Source organism: the organism of the source record quoted next, unplaced genomic scaffold, assembly GCF_019419815.1.
Source record: "Pyrus x bretschneideri cultivar Hongxiangsu unplaced genomic scaffold, Pyrus_bretschneideri_v1 Contig8, whole genome shotgun sequence".
NCBI classification, from domain to species: Eukaryota; Viridiplantae; Streptophyta; class Magnoliopsida; order Rosales; family Rosaceae; genus Pyrus; species Pyrus x bretschneideri.
The window spans coordinates 1,259,439-1,282,442 of record NW_025999820.1 but is presented as its reverse complement, the minus strand read 5'-3'; the positions used below and the strand labels follow the sequence as shown (position 1 = coordinate 1,282,442).

Below are 23,004 nucleotides of genomic sequence, written 5' to 3'. Positions count from 1 at the left end.
ATTTCGTAGACAAAATTATTTTTTTTCCAATGCCAAAAATCGCTACATTGAATTTGTTTTTTTTGATCAAACCATAAATTTATTAAATTAGGAAGCTGACGGCTCAAATAGATGCCGTACTACAAAAACAACACACTCTTTTTCATTATTGTGATAGAAAGTCATTTGCATTGCATCGATGGGATTAGTTTTTAAATCTAAAACAAATTAGTGAAAAGGTTGAACGGCTCGTAGCTGACTAGTGGCGGGCTTCCAGTTCCAGCCATCATATTAAGATGGAAGATTAGAAATATATCAAATGGAATTAAGGGAAGAACATAAATAAACAATTTTATGCAAAAAGAAAACATAAATAAACAATAGTTATTGTATGTCACAATAATTGGGTACTTGCACGTAATACTCACAATAATTCGTTGGAATTTTGTTGAATGGCAAAATCTGGGATCAAAATGTTTTTATAGACTTTAGGGTATAATTTTTAAGCGCAACGAGTGACCATTATAATTAAGGAATAAGGAATTCCTTTCATAGTAGGAGTCTAATTTCAAATGACACGTATGTAACGAAAATCTAGATATCATGAAATTAAAAATTAAGAATTTTAACGGAAAGCTCTCAGTTCTGTTTATTTTAACAAAAAATTATATTTTTACACTAAAAAGTCAATTATGTACTATTTACTTTACCTTTTATTTTGTCCTTATTGTTAAAACTCAAAGTTTTCAAAACATTTTCATTAGTTTTCCTTTAAAAATTATGCTCATTGAGTCACATTTAAATTGAATAACGGTTAACTAAATAATTAATAAATAAAAGTATTCATCCTATAATAATTTGTTTACTTAAAAATGAAACATTTTAAGTTCGAATCTCGTAGATAATGAATTCAATCCCAAATTAAACTGTCTATTATACAATTTAACCAAACCCTACTCCTCTTAATGTAAAATATCGATCTAACTAAAATAAAAAAAAAGGGTAGTGAAGTTAATTTAGGGTGTCATTGTTTGTTTCGTTAGCTTTCACCGCATTAGATTGAATTAAATGTTAGCGTAGTCCGGACTAGCTTTCGCTAGACGGTCTTAGCGAGACCGCTCGAAATCGGGCGGACTGCTAATCCCAATTCTGCAATGTTTTGCGCCTCCCAGCTGCTCCTTCGCGTCCCACAACCATTTGAAAACCCAGATCCTGCACAACAGTCATTCCAGATCCAGAAAAGGAAAAACGCACCGTGCGAAATTCCAAAAAAAAAAAAGAAAAAAAAAAGTTCAAACATGCACACCTGTTCTAGACCCAATCCCCAATTCGAAACAAAATCGATGTGCTTCTAAAACCAAAAACCCACATCAGACGTTCTAGATTCGAGGACTTTGAAGTTATACGAAGCTCATCGACTAGCTGTTGGCCCATCTAAATGTCACCTGCAAATTTCAATGAACAAGATTGCTCGAATGGCACCTTCAAATTTCAGCGAACAAGTTCACTAATTTTTATTTGGAAGGAGATTATGAAGTGAATTCAAGAGAGAGAGAGACGCAGATTGCAGAGTTGGACGGAAACAAGGGTGAGAGGAAAGTTAAGGTAGAGAGGGGAGAGAGAAACAAAAAATTGTGGATTTAATAAATATAAATATCATTTGTCTACGTATTTGTGTGTATAAGCACATTTTTTTAAAAATAAGAAAGAGAGAGGAATTTTAACTAAAAAACAGGAAATTTTGGTTTTTTTTTTTTTTTTTTTTTTTTTTTTTTAATGTTAGAGGTATTTTAACTAAAAAAAAAGGAAAATTTGGATCTTTGAAATTACATTATTACCTTTTTTTTTTTTGTGTGATAGAAGACTAAGTTGTCTTTTCACTCTCTTTTGGTTGACAAATAGGGTTTTATTAATTAGTAAAGATATTGTCACTTAGTAATATAATTTAGTGATATTTTTCTTTACTTGTAAATGAGAAATCTTATATTCGATTCTGGCAAAAAGTGAATTTGAATCACATTATTGCTAACCCATTAAGAGGCTTAGTTGACTTCACCACCCCTCTTAGTATAGATAATATCGTTTGTTAATAAATAAATAAAATATTGGAAATATGAATTAGAAAATAATAAAAAAATATTGGGTCTCAAAAATAATTTAATACATGAATTAGTGCGACATTGCACTAAATGCCTCATTATTCTTATATTACTCAGTCCATGTCAAGCCAATCCAAGTTAGCCCTTGAAGCTAGTATAGTCTGAGATAATCCAGTACAACAAACGCACCCTTAGGGGGACTGACTATAACACTACTTGTAAGTATTTGGTACAGGTAGTAGATTTTGATAAAGCCAATAGAAAAGTCATCCATAATAATTTACATTCATAAGTAGACTTAACAATTTTTTACACGACCCAATAACATGACAAGTAAACCATACGAAAATAATAGATTTCGGGTCAACATGATAACTAATTGGGTCCTTATCAGGTCACAATAAGAATCCATTAATAACGGGTCCTGTAGGTTTACATGAGGATGACATATGGGTAACACATTTCGACACATTAAGAAAAAAAAGGTTATTTTGATAATTATAGTTTTTTTAAACTACTAAAAAAATTTACTATAAATTACAATAGTCATAGTATATATGTATATATTGTATATTAAATATGTGTTATTATATTATTATTCTATATAAATTTTAAAAATAAAAGTTTTATTTATGCATTTATTTTTATAGTACACTATAGGAAAAAAGTGAGAATAAAAACATCAAGTAATTTAAAAACATCAAACACATTAAAAAAATGTGCATGTTTCCTCAACCTTGAAATACAACTCTCTTCGTTTTGTATATTCTTGAACATTTGGTATTTTGTAGTAATGTACTAATATTTTTTCATTAAGCTCTTATTTTGGTGTATATAATACTTGAAAGACAATTTTTTTTATGTTTTGAAGTAATATTTATATGACATTATTGTAACATCTCACATCGTCTAGGAGAGTGGATCATGTAAGCTAATAAGCTCCAAAAAGGCTTTGTGCTAGGTAGGGATGAGAATATGCATATAAGGCAGTGAGTTCGCGCGAGAGCAATTCCAGGATGGGTGACCCACTGGGAAGTTCTCGTGTGAGTTCCCAAAAACAAAACCGTGAGGGAGTGGTCAAGGCCCAAAGCGGACAATATCGTGCTACAGTGGATTCGAGCCCGGGATGTGGTGGGGGCTTGGGCCAGGATGCGACATTATGGTATGCATATACTAATTTAGTATTATATTTTTATTTTTATTTGGTCAAATTATGTTTTTTATTTTTATTATTTATTGATTTAAAATATATTTTCGCTAATCGGTTACGAGTCAAGTCATATTACCTGGTAATATTAACAAGTCGATTTCAGGTTAGATCATATTATCCGTTTACTTTAACAGGTTGAACCTAAAACTTCTCATTATAAGTAGGGTAGAATAAAATTTTACATTAAGTGGTGTGTGCAAAACGTAATTTTCGCCAAATAGAACTACGTTTTGGGCTGGTCAAGTGTATTGAGGCCTTCTATAACCAATCTGCACGACGTGGGCCTCGGTCGTTAGTCCTAGTCCCCACACCAAAACGACACCGTAAGCCCGATTTATTTCTTGACGCAAACGACACCGTGGGATCTGAACGAAGAAAAGCAAGGTGTTTGAAACCCAGAGACCTCACTCTCCATTTCCAATCCCTAATTTTGCTTCTCTCTATCTCTCAACCCAGACCGATCCGCCATGACCAAGCAGCACGCTAACTGGTCCCCTTACGACAACAATGGCGGGTATGTATTCTCTCGTTCCCTGCAACAATATCGTCGTTTCCTCTTTTATTTTTATTTTTATTTTTTATTTTTTGGGATTTTAATGTTTTCGTGCTTATTGCAGGTCCTGTGTGGCGATCGCCGGAGCCAACTACTGTGTGATTGCCGCCGATACTCGGATGTCGACCGGTTACAGTATTCTCACCCGCGACTACTCCAAAATCTGCAAATTGTGTGCTTTTATACCAATTTCTCTCGTATTTATATAATTTTTTTTCATGAATTTTTATATTTATGCACTCGATTTTGGAGATTCGAAAGTCTGGCCGCTGTGTTTTTATAGAAAACTTCATTTTAATCCTTGGGAAAGATGACTTTTATCTGATTTTACTGCTGTTAGGAATTTTTTGTTGGCGTTTTTAGGGTTTTAACTGATTTTATTTTGCTCGTGGTTAGGTTTGATTTTTAATTACCACTTGGGTTTGTGTTTTACTTCTGTATTAGAGGTTTAGCCTAGTGGGTTTTGGGGAAGGTACATTGCATTTAGTTAGCGGGATTTTTGCTCACTATCCCCTGGCGATGCTGACCATTACTATCATATTGACTACTGTTGGATGAGTATGAGTTTCGAGATTTGTGTAGTACTTAGAGTAAATCACACTCGTCCAACGGTGGTTAATACGGTGGTAATGGTCACCATTTAAGGGTGGTGAGCAAAAATGCTCTCTTTAGATGGCTTATAGGAAGTGTGGTGATTATAACAGTTTGCTTCTTGGACATTTGTAATGCTTGCAGTTTTACTGCTAATGATTTTTGGGATAGCTATTGTGTTTGCTATCATTGTTATGGTTGATTCCACTGACTGAAATATGTAAAAAAAAGTAGCAGATGATAAATATGAGAGGTAATATGCACCGAAAACGTGTTATTGCAGTATAAAAAAGCATGAAATTATGCTGAAGAGAAATTGAGTTAGGAAGTGAAGCTTCTGTATTCATAAGCTAAATCAAAGATTCTCAATTGAAGTATTATAAAGCATGAAAGTATCAAGGTGCAAAACAAAGTAGATATGAATTGACGCTGCTAGGATTGAGTACCTGAGCTAGTGTCACTGTGTCAGACCAGATTGTTAAAGCACCTTAGTCTAAATTTTGATGCTGAGGAACCGATAGGTTTCTGAAACCCTGACCAAACCATACTGTACTAATTTTAGAAATAGGCTTATATCCAGGTGAGGAGGACCCTGAGCACAGCTTAAGAAATTACTAGGAAGATAGAATTAAAAGATAAGAGCTGATGAAGACAAAAAATGAATTTGAAGGTACCACAGCAAAAAAAAAAAAACGAAAAAAAAAAAAAAAAAAAAGTGAGGCAGAGAATTAAAGGTAGGTAACCATATGAAAAGTGTATAACATTGCAGTTGGGGTATGTATGGAGTGATCAGATGCCCCCAGATTGCAAAGGTGATAAATTAGTTGGGGAAGAGAAAAGTTTAGTATAACAGACAAAAACATGATGCAAAATTGGTTCAACTTTGGCATGGGTTTTTCCCCTTTTCCTCATTGTTATGAGATAACTTCCAGACATACCAAAAAAATTGTTAGTGATAAGTTATGGTTGCTAACTGAGGGAAGCGAAGGTGCAAATAGAAGAGTACGTCAGCCCTTAGTAGTCTTTGATGGACTATTTTATGTTGGGAGACCATATTTACAGATTTAGTTGATATTGTTTGTGTCTTACTGTTTTGTCTTTTGAACTTGCAGAGCGGACAAAGCTGTATTGGCTTCTTCTGGTTTTCAAGCTGATGTGAAAGCTTTGCAAAAGCATTTGGCAGCTAAGCACTTGGTGAGGCTTCAAAATCCTATTACAATACTTTGTTTTTTTTTTTTTTTTTTTTTTTTCTTTGAACGCTATTCGTTTGCAATGCAACAGATGGTGTCAGATGTTTTTTTACCATGTATAGGCTAGATTTATTTATGCTGGCATGTAATAAATAGTGAGTTATGCCACGAACTGATGATACATCCTTTTTGTCATTGTTTCCCAGACTTATCAGCATCAACATAACAAACAAATGAGCTGCCCTGCGATGGCTCAACTGCTTTCCAACACCCTTTACTACAAGCGGTTCTTCCCCTATTACGCATTTAATGTTTTGGGTGGCTTAGATAGTGAAGGTAAATATTAGAGTTTAAAACCTTTGGCTGCCAGTTGAGACTATTGCTGCTAACAAATCATTTTAATTACAAATCTGCAGGTAAGGGTTGCGTCTTCACATATGATGCTGTTGGTTCCTATGAGAGGGTTGGGTATAGCTCCCAAGGTTCTGGTTCTACACTTATCATTCCTTTTCTGGACAACCAATTGAAGTCTCCTAGCCCACTCCTATTGCCTGCCCAGGTTTGTTCTCGATTTTGATTACTAGTTTGCGTCATACTATTGGTTGTTTGTATGTTATTAATCTGCCCCACAATTTAGGACTGCGTATTTGTTTGTTATTAATGTGCAGGATGCTGTCACACCGCTGTCTGAAGCAGAAGCGATCGACTTGGTCAAAACTTGTTTTGCATCTGCAACTGAAAGAGATATTTACACTGTTAGTTTCCGGTCCTTTTAATATCTGTCCGTTTTGTATCAAGCTCATATGAACCTCGTTCTTTAACGTGTCATTGACTCATGGATGTCTTACAGGGCGACAGGCTAGAGATTGTTGTCCTCAATGCGGATGGCACCAGATATGAGTATATGGAGCTGAGGAAGGACTGATGTGTGCCCAAAAGAAATTGGAAATTCATATGCTCCACTGTTTGTTGTGTTTAGACAGTAAGACTAGAATTTCTCTTTATTGGGTGTCTTGAGTAAAAGAACATATCTGATATCTTTGGTATGAATACAAAAATCATGACATGACTGGTTGCCAAAATCTGAAAATCTGAGATTCAATGTTGATCTATCTGCATGATCGTTGATCGAATTGCATATGATCGTATTGTGTAACGGTAACAGGATCTCAAAAGCTGTCTTTCGACGCCCAACCTTTCTTCTCTAACTCTTGCCGCAATGCCTGTCATAAAAGCCGGGAATTTGTTCAAGTGAAGGTTGCTTTTATGAATGCAGTTGTTAGGTATAGGTGACAATATTGAGATTGTTTGTGTTGTTTGTGCTCACCTTGATTCTTTTTCTGTTGATGTTGAAATCGGATATCCCCAACCGGGATGCCGATCGATACTCGACTATTGAGTCTTTGCCTGGTGGAAACCAAAACTCTACATCATCCACAAGCTGCATCAACACAAGAACAATCCATGTGTTATTGTTACTCGACCATAGATCCTACATTGATTGATGACTAGCAGTCATTCGCGTACACGTACACTAATGTCAGAAACTCATTTTATATTCTAAAATCCGGGTTACGGTTTACACCTACCCCTAAAATGGCGCTTTGGTACTCCACGCGAACATAGTCGTCTCTCTTCTCCATAATCTGCGGTGTGAACTTGTCTGGCTTTGTCGATTTAATCTGCAAATTGAGTTATGAGATATGAGTTTCCCTGATTTTTTTTTTTTTTATTGAAACAAACAATATTTATTTACACTAAGGCTGAGAAAGTGAGATATGCCTTATAATGGGCGAGCAATAATGTGGTTCAAATTCGCCTTTAGGAATAATCAAATCTAAAATTTCTCACTTACAAATGAAGAGAAATACTATTATTCTGTAGTATTAAGTGACATGAGTTTTGATGATTTAAGTGGACATAAATGACAAATGGAAACATGTTTGAAGTGCTTTTACCACTTGGAGAAGTTCTTCCATCGCAACTTCCCTGCTGACCGGCTTTTTCCTACTTCCATTGTAGTTCCTGTAATTTAATATAAAAAAAGAGAGCACATTTTACTTGACGGTCGGTGGAAGGATGAGCAGACATTTGGTCTATTCACTCCATACGTTCCCCACATGGGCGTCTTCCTTTAGAAAGTTTAGTGGATTGCAGCCTTCCAGGTTTGACCCTTCATTTGGTCAAAGTTCCACCATCTCATTTTCTCATTGCATCGATTTAGGGTCTGAGACACCCAAAACCGATCTAAACTATTTTAAGCTAAAAAATACTAAAAGTACGATTTCTAACTCATATGACAGGGGATTGGATTTGCTCCGACCTCAATGTTCGCAGCTTAAGGATTAAAAAATTTAGATCTTTAATTTGTGTGGAAAAGAAATTAAAGTCGTTGATTTGTATGAGGTGTATCACTAGAATGAGTTAATGAGAACTGCCAGATTTAATTTGTGTGATCCAAATTTTTTGATCTCTAGATTCTGAATACTAAGGTTCGTAGTGGATCCAATTTCTTCATTTGATCATATCTCAACTTATTTTGATCATTATTTTTCTTTAATTAGTTCTTGGTTTAGTTTATCTACTTTTGTAATGTTTCGAATTTGTCCTTTTAATTTGGTTCTTGTTAGGGCTTTGACAAAAGGTTTAGCAAGTATAGTGGATTAGTATATGTATGACACCTTCCAATGATAAATAAAGAAGAGAGAATGTATGGAAGTATGAGTCATTAATTTATACTTATCAATATGTTTGGTATGGTTCATTCACCAAAAGCATCCATGTTTTTTATGTCTTTTTAGTATAGTTCATGTTTTTTCCTCGTAAATAAGAGGGTCAGAGGTTTGATTCATGTGAACTTTGAGCTCGACACAAAGGCTGAAGACTCGTTGAAAAATTACTTTTAAATAATAAAGAAAATATTTTTGTGTTCCAAAAGCATACAATTTTTTTTTTCAGAATTAACTTGCATTTTTATTAAAGATTGGTTCTAAAAATATTTTCTTTAAAAGCAACTGGTCATTTAACACTTTCCAAATGAACCCTAACCCAAATCTCTTATCCCTCAACATATTTTAATTTGTATATCAAAATGTATAAATATTGTGATTGCCAAAGCTTTGGATTAAAATTCTTGATTTGAAAAAAACACCACAACAATATAAAATATAAAGTTCTTGGTTAACATTTTTTTTTTTGGACAACTTGATTAACATTCTTAATTAAAGCATCTGGGAAAATTCTCAATATAATAACATGAGCACTAAACTAAAACAATAGAAAAGCAAGACATGAGAATTAGCAACATCATGAGGTTTAGGAAGTCGGTAAACCTTCTGGAAACCTGAATTCATCGCATCGCCAAACTCTATTAAACCTCTAAAAAAAACCAGGCAAGAAAAATGGATAAAAATTAAAGAAGAAGAAGAAAGATACCAGGGAGGGGCATAATGGGTAAGGTCACTGACATTTTCAGAGGTTGATATGCAATTCTTAGTAGCTGGGCAAAGAGCCAAAGCTTGCTGATTTTTCTGCACCCCAAGATACTCGGGCTTTTTACCACTGCACCCCATCAAACCCAATTAAATTACACAAAAACTGTTCTGGAAAAAAATGATTTTTAAATTAAATTATAAATTGAATGATCCAAAAATTCAGCTGGGGTAATAGATAAGATTGAACTATGTACCTCAAGTTGAAGATGGCTCCTACCACTGCCAATTCGCTGCTCCTCAGTATTATTTCCCTTCAATTGTTACATTATAACGTTTTTATCAGAAATTATATATCTATATATACATATTAATGTATGTATGTATGTATGTATGCATATGTAGAGAGAGAGAGAGAGAGAGAGAGAGAGAGAGAGAGAGAGAGAGAGAGAGAGGAGCACCTTCGACCAATTGGGTCGGTGGGTTTATGGTCGTTTTGCTGCTGCTGCTGCTTCTGAGAAACTATGATACGATGGGGAATGGAGAAAGTGGTACGCTGTTTCAGTTTGCTGTAATTCTTGTAGTGGTTGTAGAAGGAGGAGGAGCTTGCTGGGTACGCCATGGAAGCCATCTTTTTACTCTCTGTTTCTTTCTTCTATTTTTCTTTGTGCTGGGTGTGTGTGCAGGGTTCAATGTAAGTTTATGCGTATTTATCAGCATATTTCTGTCGCCTTTTTCTTATTCCGTCACTAAATTGGACAAGCTCTTCGTCTTCGGTCCTACTTCTTGGGTTGGACCGTGTGCAGGGATAGGCTTCGCGTTTTCTAAAGTGCGGACCGCACTTTGCGAACTTTGTATGCTGACCAAACTTGGGCGGTAGATCAAATTTGAACGGTTAAAAACTAAAATATCCAAATAAGTATAGGGTAAATTCGGGTCATAAATGATCTTTCACTAATTGAAAACGGCACCTAGTATCAATTCAAAATTTTTAGGATTTAAACTCTCTCTTCCCCCCACCCCGGGACATTAGCAATTACGATCTTAAATTTGTCTTCTTCACCCAAAACTCTTCATCTTCCGCCAACCCTCAAACATCATTCCAGTCGAAAACTTGCTTACCGTTCGAGAATTTCCTTGCATTCAAAACTCAGTCGTAGTTTTGTTGTGCTTGTTGTCTCCAACCTAACTGCACTTCCATACAAAAGTTTAGAAATTTAGGTGACTTTAGTTCGAGGGTGAGCAGTCGGGTCCACAAAAAGGATGTGGTGCTTGCTTGATTAGAGTTGGGTTTAGAGTTCTTGATTCCCCAATAGTCGACGTCATACTTCATTCCCCAAAAGTAAATTTGAAATTTGGTGAGTTTGGAAATTTGGAACCCTAGAAGTAAATTTTGTTATTTATGTAAATTTGATTAATTAATTTGGTGTTTATGGTTAATTATGTAAGTTGGTTGATGAAATTAGTTGAAATTTGTGGATATTTGTGGAATTTTTGGAAATTTTGGTGGGATGTGGGTTTATGGAATGTTGTTGACAGGTTGTGTAAAAGGGATAGGTTGTTGAGTTTTGTTTTGTTGAAGCTAATGTTATTGAGTAGGGAATGATTTGTGTTGATAAAATCTTTGTTAATTTTCTTAATTAACTTGATATTGCTGAAGTCATGAAGGTTTGTTTACTGTAGATATATTGTTATGAAAACTTGTTGACATGTTGTGTTAAGGTTATACATTATTGAATTTGGTTGTTATTAGGGTATATATTGTTCAATTTGTTTGTATTGAATGCTTATATCATTATGTGTACAGAAGATGGCAACTCATGGGGTTCAACTAGCAACAAAAGAGGAAGAATCGTATAGGAAAAGGGTTAACAACCTTTCTTAAGCAAGTCATGTGCTAGGAATGATGCATCAAAAGTTTAATGGCACACAACTTGCTGGTTTTTGGGCATCACTATTCGGACACTCAAATAGTGGCGATAGACTAGCCTTTAATGGCCAATTGGTGTGTGAATTGTCGCTCCATATAGCAGCTAATCAAGGGGCGAAAGATTTAGAGGAACTCACATATTAATAGGATGTGAAGAAACCCTATGATACAGAGCTTGAGCCTTCCAACATTAGGCTTTTGTCTACTTATTTTCCAGCGGTTTTGTTGGAGAGATAGCAAGGGTAAGTGTTGGAACTACAAAACAATAAACAACCTTAAGCAAGCCTATGATGGGAGCGGTGGGGGTGGGGTTGGGGGGGGGGGGGGGGGAGAGGGGGGAAAATCTGCCGAGCAAAGGCTCTGCGATGGTCAAGTTAGTGAACAGTTTTAAACTTAAGTAGTGGGTAAAAGAATTTAAGTGTTTAGATTATGTTATTAAAGATGAACCCTAGACATGTGTATTTATACCATCAGGAGAGAGAACTTTTTAGGATAGAATCCTTGTTCTAAGCTGGGAGAATCCTAGAGGATATCTAGAAGTAGATATTGCACCCTCTTAGGATTATAATTACTTGTGGTGCAGTTACCCCTAACAATGCATCTGAGAGGCAACTTGTTCCCCTCGAGGATGGATTATTATCCAAAAACCATACCTTTTGGGGTAAGCTGAAATACGTGCGTCTTGGTTTTCTATCTTCGCGTGTTGATCTGAATCTTGGCGTTAAAATGAAGGTGTTTCGGATTCAGACGTGCGTCTCTGAGTATCATGCCATAACGTTCGTAATTATGAGATTTTGCATTTGTGGCAGGTACACGAAAAATAAGCAATCTCCTTCGATATTCAGTACTAATGTTTTAACCATCGAATTCACTAATCCCTAAGTAAGTCAGTCCGTATTCGACAGCCAGATAATTCTGTCAAATGACGCCTATATATCCTCAAATCATTTCCTTCCGTTCAACTAGAACTAATCACTCGTCGTTAAAAAAAAAATCAACTTTCTTCTTGTACCAATTCAAAAACTCTCCTTGTTTTTCGAAGCCTTACCCATGTCCTCTTCAAGCAAAAGTACCAAATCACTTGAAATTTTGCTTATAGCCTTCCACTAACGAGGGTTCATACTTAGGAGGAAGGTCAAACCTTCATTGAAAATTACCAAGATCTCTTGGGCCAATCTAAAATCTGGTGTGAGCGGGGTCAAGATATTCACGCAGCACTCCCAGTAATGTTTGATCCTCAGTATCTCTACATTAGGATTTATCCTTCGTTTTTGGACTTCGATCTTCATTTTCCTCTTTCTGATTTCTTGAAAAGTATCTTGTTGTGCTGCAACACGGCCATTTGTAATCTTTCCCTAGCAACCTTCAGATTTATCACCTTCTTCGAATTACTAAATCAAATGGTATTCAAAATTCAAGATACTGCACATCCTCATGATGCGTTTTGATGATCATTACTACTTCTCAACCAGACCTAGCCTTGTCTGAGAGTTATACTTTCAAGATGTCCCTTGTCAAAGACAAGGCCTAGTTTAGGGACATGTTGAGGGACATCTTTGTTGTCGATGGAAATTGGGAGGTATGACATTGTAATGTTTACATACATGAGCTATGAGATTGTGGTTTGACCCACAGTTAAAGTAGTTTTGTGTAATTTATCCTTTTTTTATTAACAAGGCCTAGATATTTTTATCTGAGAAAATTACATTTACGATTTCTGTTGAAGCCGTTGACTATTCTTTTTTATTTTGTTTAAATTGGACCGATTTAAAAAGATCATATTAGGAAAGGGGTTGATTATGTTTCTGCATATAGGATCTCCTTTTTGGTTAATATCTAAGAGATTTTTATTTATTTATTGGTCAACATAGCTAAGAGATTTCTGAATACCCTTTTCTTCTTTAGCATGTCCCGTTTATTTTTGTTCCTTAATTCTCTTTTAATTTATTGAATTCAAAATTTCATGGACTATGCTACTTAGTATTATGGTCTGGTGATATTTTTCTGCACTTATTGTAAGCAAGAGGTTTTAGGTTCAAATCTCGTAGATGGCGAATTCGATACCAAATTAGATTATCCATTGTATAGTTTAGCCGAACTCTTCCATCCTTTTAGTGTAAAATATATTGTTGTACTAAAAAAAAAAAATCATCGATTATCAATAATCAAGGTGGTAAATCGTTTACCTTCCCTAATCTATAAACCAGCCCCATGGATTCATAACTCATAAATCAAATGTTTCCTATTTTCTTTAACGAAAGGAAAATCGGAAATTAATGAACTTTCCTAAGTTTTGTAGGAAAGTTTAAGTTTTTGTTTCCCTCACGGTCATGGAGAAAATCCTATAGGCTAAAGAATCACATCTTTCACCTATATATACAAGAACAATTAATCTCAAACTATCCTTCATCTACCCATTCTTTCTCTCATTCCATAATTTTTTAGTGTTTTGATCGAATGCATGGCTTTCGTAAAAGTTTCTGCGATCTTCTTCTTCTTGATGGCATTGACTCTTTGTGAAGGATGGATTGACACTGGTAAGTGTTTTTTTTCCCTCAATCTTTGTTAATGTACATAAGCTCGAATCTCTCTTTTCGCAGTTTAGATTAATTGAGTGTAAACTATATCTGTTATATCAAAAAATTATTGTTCGTAAGTTAATGAACATTAAATCTCTGACTAATTAATTAGAGTTTATTAATTAACTTATTTATTCATAATTGTTACATGCAGAACATGCATGCAATCGTAAAAACGTTTACGTAAAGCAAGTAGTCCAAGATTCAGAACCGCCAGGCACTGCTGCTGCTGATGATCGAATCTCCGGTTCGGACGAGATTAAGGCCATCAGAACGTCAATAAATCTGAGTTTGACCAGAGGCACTTCTCATGATCTGCATGATTACCAAGTTGCTACTTCTAATGGCTCTGCCGTAGGACCTGAACTAATAACGACTCTTTTCCTTGCCATCATCTTTGCTGGCCTCCTCTACTCGGCTCCAATTTCATTCCTCGTTGTGGTTATTGTTAGTATTTTATATGTTGTCTTGTGTAATTTCACTAGTCATAGAGATTGTTGAGAGTATTGTGCTTGATGTGTTGTAATTAGCTAAACAATTGGTGTTAGTGTAACTGGTACTTTTTTGCTTATCGACGGTGCAATGGAGGCTCATTCGATGACTTCTTCTGTCTTTTAAAATGTGGTTACGCTTAGATAGGATATGTTATTTCAAAAGTTTATTTTTCCTTTCATAAGTCTAATATCCAGTAAGAGGTTAGGTTTTTACTCATGCGTCCCGGGTTTGACACTCCCATGAACATCTCCTAAATAATTGTAATAATTTCGAATTCTTTCCCATCCCTTTAATAGTAGTAATTTTTTTTTTTTTCAAAAAATAAGCATTGTATCCATACCACACTTTATCAATGTATTTTATATGAAAAATGTTAGGGACATTTTTATATTATCATTGTGTACAACATAATGTCGCAAGTAATGTGTCCATACCGCGTGTGTTATTTGATGAACTTAATTATCTTATTGAATATTGCTTTTGAATATCACTTGCCACAATTAATAACTAATATAATAATACAAATCTATGATCTCTCTCACATTACTTTGTTTTATATAATCAACATAAACTGCTTTAAATATTACATGACCCCTTATTAATTATTATAGGACTATACTTGGTCACGGAAGAGGATCCTCTCCGGATCCTCCGAGGGATCCTCACATCTTAGCTTTCATCGTACATCGTGCGGCTAATTTTTGTCAGATACTATTTGTGTTTAATTTTAAATAAAAAAAAGTCAAATAATTTCTTATCGCACGATACACGATGAATGACTAAGATGTGAGGATCCTCACAAAGTGGATTTGAAACCATATTACAGCATCAATTACCAAAATTGAAATTTTATTCAAACCCATATAACTTTTCTCTACTCCCAACTTACTCTCTGCACCCATATCATTTTTAATTAAACTATTAATATCTCTTTAAACCCAAATTTACTACCTAAACTACCTTTGCAAACCAAATTCAATATGAAAATTTATCTTTACACCCATTGTATTTCACATTAGAAGATTCCTGGACCAGTCTCATGAAGATCCATGTTAATTAAATCTATTAATCTAATTAAACACAGTGCCATGAGACTATGAGAGTCAAACTAAATTAACTAAACCCTAGCTAGTTTAACAAATGCACAAATGTTTTGCAGGCCGACTTGTAGTAATGGGAATAATAGCTAGCAAGGCATTCAAGGAGTTAGAAACTGAGAAATGGAAACTCTTTCAGAATATCATCAATTATAAACACTCAACAGTGTGCAAACAAAATCTTACAAACAAAATAAAACGAAATGCAATAATTATGATGCTCTCACATGTTTGCAGTGCGTCGACACAACAAGACTACTAATTAGATGTTAATTGAAGAAAAGAACTTTAATTACTTAATTAAAAGGGATGATTAAAAGTGAAGAAAAACACTTGATTCAGAACTACTGATAGCCAAAAATTCAGAACAAGCTAGGTATGTGTGGATTTACTTGGGTTGATGTAGCTAAATTATCGGACCCAAACGCTTGATTCCCCTTGAGCCAAAGAGTTGGATAACCCTTTTGTCAGAGAAACCCTACTCTTGCAATAAGTAGGGTTTTGATCTCATTTATAAGAGGTAGCAGTACTAGTGAAAGCATATGCCAACCCTCTCACTCCTCCTCCTCCACCTTTTCTTGCCGTTGATCTTGATTAGCTGTTGCTTGTTGTTTTGGCAGCAATAGTAGCAGCAGAAGTAGAACTAGGTTTCCTACAGGTGATGAGTAGTGTTGGAGATATGGTGGTGATAGGGTTGGTGGATGATGGTGGTGGTAGTCATGATGACGATAATAAAGTTAGAGGATCTAAAACTTCAAAATCACTGTTCATTCATAAAAAAGGGCCTTTTTTTCTTTCTATGAATGCATATTATGATTTTTGCCATGATAGAACGTCAAAGAAAGATTACGTGATGGTTAGTATTTGATTCTTGAGTGTGAGTTTATTGATAATTTTTACTTTTATTATTAACTTCATCTTGTACTTGATGATAATTATGCAATAGGATAATAAAGACATTTCACATTTAAAATTTAAGTTGAGTGTAGAAAGAGGTTAAATGAGTTCAAATAAAAATTTCGTTACCAAAAATGTTGATCTCGCATGTGAATTCCTGCATCAAATTACTTGTTTTGCATCACACACGAGAGTAAGAGGGTAGACAATATTACCATGCCAATAAAAACTTAAGATCAATTCATACCCAAAATGCAACTCATGTTTCATCTCAAACAATCAAGTGAAGGTTGCCTCATGCTCCTAAACTCAAAATTAATTTTGTTAGCTCTGCTGTGGGTTCACAAGCTGCAACTAGTTTTGTCGTAAGTAGTGGTTCTATGGTTCACCTATTGTGGCTAGTGCTCGCAATCTTGGAGAAAGTACCATTTTTGTTGCTGAAGCTCTTACTCTTCATGATACTTTTTGATTTGCAAAGGTTAAGGGTTTCAAGGAGATGCGTCTTGAAGAAGATTCTAAGCTTATCATTGATGCCATTTTAGTCAAGTGTAGTACACCCACATTGGCGATCGAGGACAATCATTGATGACATCAGATCTCTGACCAGTTCTTTTTCTTTTATTTCTTAGGCTCATGTCTTTTGTAAGGCGAATTTCTTGCCGATGTAGTTATTAATGTTGGTCACTTGATATAATAGACATATATTTGAGACCGGTCCTTACCAGCTACTACTAGAAGTTTTTTTTTGTTTGATTGTACTGAAAATGGTTGTATTAGAGGTTTTTTTTTTTTTTTTTTTTTTTAATTAAAATTTAAAAAAATTACTTTTATAAAAAATATATATATATATATATATATTTCGATACATATATTAAAAGTTATTTTAGAATAACATTGGGTAAGAAAATAATATTTTAATTTCCAACCGATAAAATTTTTGCTTGCCATTTCGACAGTGACAGCTCAGCAGAAAACAAAAACAGTCGCAGTAACTCCATTAGAAGTTGACTTCTTACCAGAAAACTGTTGAACAACGGAGAGCCATGGTATCCAGCAGCAGCAGCAGCAATCAGCTACCTGCTGCTTCAAAGCTCCTCCTCTATTCCTACTGGCAGAGCTCCTGCTCTTGGCGCGTCCGCTTCGCTCTCAATCTTAAAGGTTTTTAAAAAGGATTACTTTTAGTGTAAATTTTGCATTTTTTGTGCTCCTGAATGTTTTATGATTCATTGGAATTTAATGTCACTCGATTTCAATTTGTGTAAAATTTTGGTTGAATTAAAAATTCGAACTTTTTTTTAGCAGCGTTGGTGTGTTAAATAGTTAGGTGTTAGGGGGTGGGAAATCGGTAGGATCGAACCCGCAGCGAGTTGCATTATTGCTTTCCGTAAAGCGCCATATGCTAAAAATTCGAACTTTGTCTGGGATTCGGCTGTGTTTCCGGAGTAATTGGATTAGTATAAGAATTTCAATAATATTTCTGGTTGATGGTTATTTTGATTCATGAATCAATTACCGAATGTGTGGTGCAATTTATTAGGGTTGGATTTTACTCGGTTTTGATTTGTTGTTAGTTCAATTGAATGTGTAGGACTTCCGTGTGAGTACAAACCGGTGAACCTACCAGCTGGAGAGCAGTTCAGTCCAGGTGAGTTTGAAGAGAAATTATGCTCATTACAAGTCGCATTCTCTTGCCAAACAATCCGTTGTCAAATTGTTAGTGTTCCTATAAAACTATCAATGCTTACGTTGGTGGATACTGGATACTTATCGAATGCGTGGTACAAATTCACTGCCAGGCAATGTCATATGCCGGAGATAACCCATTTAATAATGATGCCTATGTTTTCCAGATTTAAATAATTAAGCCTTGTTTTTTGTGCTTGAGTTGCAGAGTTTAAGCGGTTGAATCCTCTTCATTATGTTCCGGTGTTGGTCGATGGGGATACGGTGGTTTCAGACTCCTTTGCGATATTGCTGGTTAGTGTAATTTGTTGGGAAATGGATCATCTGTTTACAGTTTTTGAAGGTTTTACTTGTGCCTCTAAGTGTTCTGTTATTTGGGTACAATGTGTTCTTGTGATGCTCGATTAGTATTTAGAGGACAAGTATCCTCAGAGACCGTTATTGCCAGCTGATCCTCGGCTAAGAGCTCTTAATCTCCAGGTATGTTTGTACTAAATGTGAAGTCCATATCAAATTTAAATAATTTGGTTTTAGAATATTCTGCACCTGAAGTTGACTAGCCTAGTTTATAATGATAGTTGGTCCTTACACCGTGCACAAATCTAAGCAGTTGATCCAGGATTTGAAGAAATAACAACATATGTTGCTGCCACATAAAAGAGTTTATGATGTTGTGTCCTAGGCTGAAGAATTTTCTAATTTTAGATGCCCTTGAAGGCTTTCAGTAACGCTAATCAAGTAGCTATGAGTGGGCTCAGAAAAATAGTATTTCAAAGTGTTAAAAGACCTTATCTTTGTGTTTTTTGTTTGCAAATTATTCTCTGCTTGTCCCTTTTATATTCTTCAATTAAACCATGTCGTGACGTGAACTGATGTAAGTCGCGTATCTTGTTCAAATAATGAGAGAGGTGAAGTCTTTGTTGAAGTTAAGAATGACTTCGTCATGGACTTATTGTTTTTTCTAATTTGCCAATTAGTGAATATTGTCACAGGCCGCAAGCATTATTAGCTCTAGTATTCAGCCACTTCACATGCTGTCAGTACTGGTACATTCTGTTTCTTTATACCTTATCTGAAGAACGAAATTTGGCTTTACATTCATAGCTATGTAGACCTTGATTTGTTTTAATATGTATTTATCATGTACCATTTGTTTCTGTAGAATTATCTTACAGAGAAGTCTGGTCCTGAAGAGTCCCTGTCTTGGGCTCAATCGAATATAGATAAAGGTTTCTTCGGTGAGTGAATTTCTGAATGTTCATGTTCATTTTTTAAGCATAAACTCTCTGCATTGTGGATGCTTTTTAGGAGAACCTGTTAGCACTATGTGGAGTCTGGTCGTTATGTTGTAGCCTTGTTATTGTAATGTATTCCATATATACTTTTCTGTGGTCTATGCATGAGAAGGCTTATACTTGTAAGTTCCTGTGATCTGTAAGAGTGATGTATGATAGCAACTGCTATGAATGGCCGCTTGCAGATTGGCAGTTCATCTGTCATTATGTTTTCCATGTGCAAATTATGGACTAAAGAGAGATCAAAAGAATTGACATGAAAAATTGCTTATGATTGTGTCGGTCAAGTATAAAATGGATCACTAGATTTGGGTTCTGCTTGACTTTATTAGTTACATTACTTATATGGGAGACCTTGCCAGGCTGATTTATGTCTGGAAGTGTTAAGTCATAAACTATGTACTAAAGCTTTACATATATCTATGTAAATGTATCGTAATTGTTGAGAGTGAATCCACATTGGGGAATTAAGGTTGCATGTGCTTTGAAGGAGTTGTGCTACTGTCCATATTTCTAATTGGTTTTAGTGGGACTTCAACTACCTTCATTAATATCTCGTTACATGCAACTACAAAAGATTTCTATTCATTGATGTTATTTCTTTTCTCATATGTAGCTCTCGAGACATTGCTGAAGGATTTTGATAGTAGATACGCCACAGGAGATGATGTGTATATGGTCTCTTTTCTGAACGCTGTGTGATTCTTATTTACATTTCGTTAACTGCAATCTTATCTTAATTCTTTTAATTTGAACAAATCTGAACCAGCAAACTGCTTCTAACCCAATACATTGTGGGACGACATCAATAGTGTCAATTTGATATCTCCACGATGCTTGGATGTCTATGTACATGGAGTTGAAGAGACTTTAGCCTTTGCTTTTTGCTTTCTTTTCCTCTTTTTATACAGAATCGTTATCGCTCAATTGAACTCGTTTTATCACCCATTTGACCTCTTTAGAGTATAACTAACCAATTAAAGGGGTTTAATTGCAGGCGGACGTGTTCTTAGCCCCACAGATCGCTGTAGTTACCACAAGGTTTAATATTAACATGGTAAACTCTTTCCACTTTTTCATTTGCCAACTTTATTTTGTAGGTTTGAGTACCAGTAGTTTCACTCCGCTCTTTGTACATTGAGAGTTGTATGTGTGTGTGTATGTCTTTGCTGTGTGTAAACTTTTGGGGGCAACTCTTAAACTGTTTCTGTAGTTATTCCCTCCTCTAAAAGAATCGTCCAGTAATACGTGCATGTCTTAGTTATTTGGAAAAGGGTTATATATTGGTTTTCCTTCGCATCACTTTCTTTCTTTTGGGGCAACTCTTAACTGTTTATATAGTTATTCCCTCCTCTAAAAGAATCGTTCAGTACTGCGTGGATGTCTTAGTTTTTTAGAAAAGGGTTATATATTGGTTTTCTTTCGCATCACTTTCTTCGGTATCAGCCAACATTTTACTTATTGGGGTCCTTAATGTTTGCTACATTCTTTTTTGGTGTAGTCCAAGTTCCCTACTTTAAGTAGACTGTATGAATCATACAAGATTTTACCAGAATTCGAAGCTTCATTACCAGAAAGGCAACCTGATGCTGTGCATTAAGTCTGCGATTTTGCCGCCATATGACTTGAAACAGTTCGGTATTTTCTTGCCTTATGTATACTAGCATTTGTGTTATTGTATCTCTATATAAGGTCAAATTTGAAACATCGGTTGCTTCTTTGTAAGAGAACATCACTCAAATTCTTCGTATGATCAGATGTATTGGTATCGAACAAAAAAACGTAAATATCTATTTCCGAAATCAAACAAAATATGTAACAGTACAAACAAATTCAGCCATGCCAATCTTTACTACAACTTCATTCTCTCTAAATCCTGTGTTCTAGCTTGTCACCCTTGCAAAGTGGGTTTTGCTTGGCCAAAACGTCTCGTCCAGCCATCTTGAAATCTACATGGCAACAGTGTTTTTCTGGGTAGCGATGCGTCCCACAGAACACACCACCACACCGGCAGCTAAAGCCGAGCACTCCAACCTTTCTGTTGCAGCTTTCGCACCTATTTTTCACACAGGTTGATCCACTACTACTCTTGGAGCAACCAGCAACGGCGACAGAAGGAGAGACCGAGTTTGATGCTTTCAAAGAAGGGAAGGGATTTATTCGCCCAGCGACGGAACCCCTATCAAGGTTATTCATTAAAGCCACCATGGCGGACTCTGCCCTCATATTCTCTCGGGACTCTTGTTTCAGGTAATCTCTGTAGCATCTCGAGCACAGGTTCTTGGTCTCCACAGAGCCATAGAAATCGCAACCGTTTGCGCAGCAGGGACGCTCTGTCATCTTGTTTTGCGACTCCATATCGATCCCTTATTGCTCCTTCTCCTTGTTTTCTTGTTTTTCAAGTAACCGTGATTCTTCTCTTCTTCTTCCGGCGATCGAACTCAAAAACCAAGCTTCTTCCTGGGTAAATTCAGCAGCACAATTTCTTGAGTTTGTAATACAAAAGGCTTCTTCCTGGGTAAATTTAGCAGCACACTTTGTTGAGTTTGTAATACAAAAGCTTGTATGGCGTGTGCGATTTATATAATACAAGGGCGATGGATTTGTTGTGGGAATCCGTTTCCAAAATTGAGTAGGATTACTTCGTATGACTTTTTCTGCCTTTATTTATTATTTATTGTTTTAGAAACTTTTGGATTTTAGTATGATGTATTTCATTTCCCAACAGTGGAAGGAGTCCAAGAAGTTCGAATTAATTCCTCTTCCGGCAATCTTTTGGATAAGCATTGATCAATGGATATTTCGCTTTACTTCCGAAGGAGAATTCCAACAAAAAGAATCAAAGTAATAACTTTATAAAATTAAGATGCTATAGATAAGCAAAAATAAATAAGAATTGTAATAAGTAGATTATCTTTGTGCAAGTGGCCCTCTACCACAACGGTAGAGAGGAGTGTTGTATTTGCATTACAACATGAGTTCGAACCTCGTTAGCTTACTAATTTAACAAATCTATCGTTTGACAAAAAAAAAATAAAGATTAACTTTGTGGATATGCTTTATTATTCATTGACCTTTTTTTTTTATGACGAAGACAACTTTCATTATAATAAAAAACTAGTATAAGACCCAAAAAGAACCGGGTAAACAACTACAGAGAAAGTAAAAGGCCTAAAAAGCAAACAATAAAAAACCCTAATCTCTAGCAGCAAAGATCGCATCGCCACCGCCGTCACATCTTCGAAGGAGGCCAAACTTAGAACCAAGAAAGTATACACCAGATTTGACCCAAGATTAACAAAATGGATCATTTCTGCCAATTTCCCAAAAAAATAAAAACTAACATACCAATTGGAACATAAAATGAAACTCAACAATATGCTTCGAAATGCCACGTCAGCATTAATTAAGAAAAAAAAAAATTAAACATACCCATTAGAGATTCAATTTAAATGTGGCTCAATCAAGATAAGGGTTTGGTATACCCTTATCTGTGAAAGGTGGAACGTTTACGAAGGTTGGTTTCGGGTGGGGTGGGGGAGAATACACCCTACTTTTAAAAATCAGAATTGGACCTCGAATAGCCACTCATTTGGAGGCTCAATAGTCTTCATCACGATTGCGATAACCCACTCGAGTTTCAAAAAAGGAGTTTGTATAGGGTGAATAGATTTTGGGTTTTACAATCAGCCAAAAAGTAAGTTCAAATTTGAAATTTTGAGGAAATTTTGAATTTATTCTAAATCCCTTAATAAAATGTAGAGTTTTGCAGTTGCAGGAGAAGAACGTGAAAGTTGACATCATATTCTACACTCTTTCTAGAATACACTCTTATATTTTTATAACCAACTGTTAGGAGTTCGTAGAAATTTAGTATTTAGACAAACTTTTTCTGATTGTGACTTGTATGAGAGAGGCAACTAAAAAGATGATAAGTGTAGATGAAGACCATGTCCGGAAAGAGTATGTAAAGAT

The 23,004-nt window shown here is 35.4% G+C and overlaps 4 protein-coding genes across 4 annotated transcripts; 2 read left to right on the top strand and 2 right to left on the bottom strand.

The window, feature by feature from the left end:
* Positions 1 to 3,640: 3,640 nt before the first annotated feature.
* Positions 3,641 to 6,704, top strand: LOC103938960 (proteasome subunit beta type-1). Its single transcript, XM_009349010.3, has 7 exons — positions 3,641 to 3,802; positions 3,906 to 4,013; positions 5,545 to 5,626; positions 5,829 to 5,958; positions 6,039 to 6,181; positions 6,291 to 6,377; positions 6,473 to 6,704. Exons 1-7 carry the CDS (start codon positions 3,756 to 3,758, stop codon positions 6,545 to 6,547), a joined length of 672 nt encoding a protein of 223 aa, XP_009347285.1. The 5' UTR covers positions 3,641 to 3,755; the 3' UTR covers positions 6,548 to 6,704.
* Positions 6,606 to 9,852, bottom strand: LOC103938959. The gene is made up of 7 exons (XM_009349008.3): positions 9,515 to 9,852; positions 9,311 to 9,367; positions 9,058 to 9,183; positions 7,581 to 7,647; positions 7,212 to 7,304; positions 6,950 to 7,063; positions 6,606 to 6,845 (listed from the first exon to the last, which is right to left on the bottom strand). The coding sequence occupies exons 1-7, from the start codon at positions 9,682 to 9,684 to the stop codon at positions 6,792 to 6,794; spliced, it is 681 nt and encodes a 226-aa protein (XP_009347283.2). The 5' UTR covers positions 9,685 to 9,852; the 3' UTR covers positions 6,606 to 6,791.
* A 7,192-nt stretch (positions 9,853 to 17,044) lies between these two features.
* LOC103938961 (glutathione S-transferase zeta class) lies at positions 17,045 to 20,869 on the top strand. Its single transcript, XM_009349011.3, has 9 exons — positions 17,045 to 17,209; positions 17,640 to 17,696; positions 17,943 to 18,028; positions 18,143 to 18,214; positions 18,727 to 18,780; positions 18,897 to 18,972; positions 19,646 to 19,707; positions 20,027 to 20,086; positions 20,531 to 20,869. The coding sequence occupies exons 1-9, from the start codon at positions 17,095 to 17,097 to the stop codon at positions 20,627 to 20,629; spliced, it is 681 nt and encodes a 226-aa protein (XP_009347286.2). The 5' UTR covers positions 17,045 to 17,094; the 3' UTR covers positions 20,630 to 20,869.
* LOC103938962 (zinc finger A20 and AN1 domain-containing stress-associated protein 5) lies at positions 20,805 to 21,387 on the bottom strand. Its single transcript, XM_009349013.3, has one exon. The coding sequence runs from the start codon at positions 21,385 to 21,387 to the stop codon at positions 20,899 to 20,901; it is 489 nt and encodes a 162-aa protein (XP_009347288.2). The 3' UTR covers positions 20,805 to 20,898.
* Between the last annotated feature and the right edge of the window lie 1,617 nt (positions 21,388 to 23,004).

Coding starts and splice junctions, on each gene's coding strand:
- LOC103938962 (XM_009349013.3), bottom strand. CDS start 21,387: ATGGAGTCGCAAAACAAGATGACAGAGCGTCCCTGCTGCGCAAACGGT.
- LOC103938959 (XM_009349008.3), bottom strand. CDS start 9,684: ATGGCTTCCATGGCGTACCCAGCAAGCTCCTCCTCCTTCTACAACCAC. Junction 7,648..9,057: donor ACCCATTATGCCCCTCCCTG/GTATCTTTCTTC, acceptor ATTAAATTACAG/GAACTACAATGGAAGTAGGA. Junction 6,846..6,949: donor TCAACAGAAAAAGAATCAAG/GTGAGCACAAAC, acceptor CTTTTATGACAG/GCATTGCGGCAAGAGTTAGA.
- LOC103938961 (XM_009349011.3), top strand. CDS start 17,095: ATGGTATCCAGCAGCAGCAGCAGCAATCAGCTACCTGCTGCTTCAAAG. Junction 18,029..18,142: donor ACTCCTTTGCGATATTGCTG/GTTAGTGTAATT, acceptor ATGCTCGATTAG/TATTTAGAGGACAAGTATCC. Junction 20,087..20,530: donor CAAGGTTTAATATTAACATG/GTAAACTCTTTC, acceptor TTTTTGGTGTAG/TCCAAGTTCCCTACTTTAAG.
- LOC103938960 (XM_009349010.3), top strand. CDS start 3,756: ATGACCAAGCAGCACGCTAACTGGTCCCCTTACGACAACAATGGCGG. Junction 4,014..5,544: donor TACTCCAAAATCTGCAAATT/GTGTGCTTTTAT, acceptor TTGAACTTGCAG/AGCGGACAAAGCTGTATTGG. Junction 6,378..6,472: donor CTGAAAGAGATATTTACACT/GTTAGTTTCCGG, acceptor GATGTCTTACAG/GGCGACAGGCTAGAGATTGT.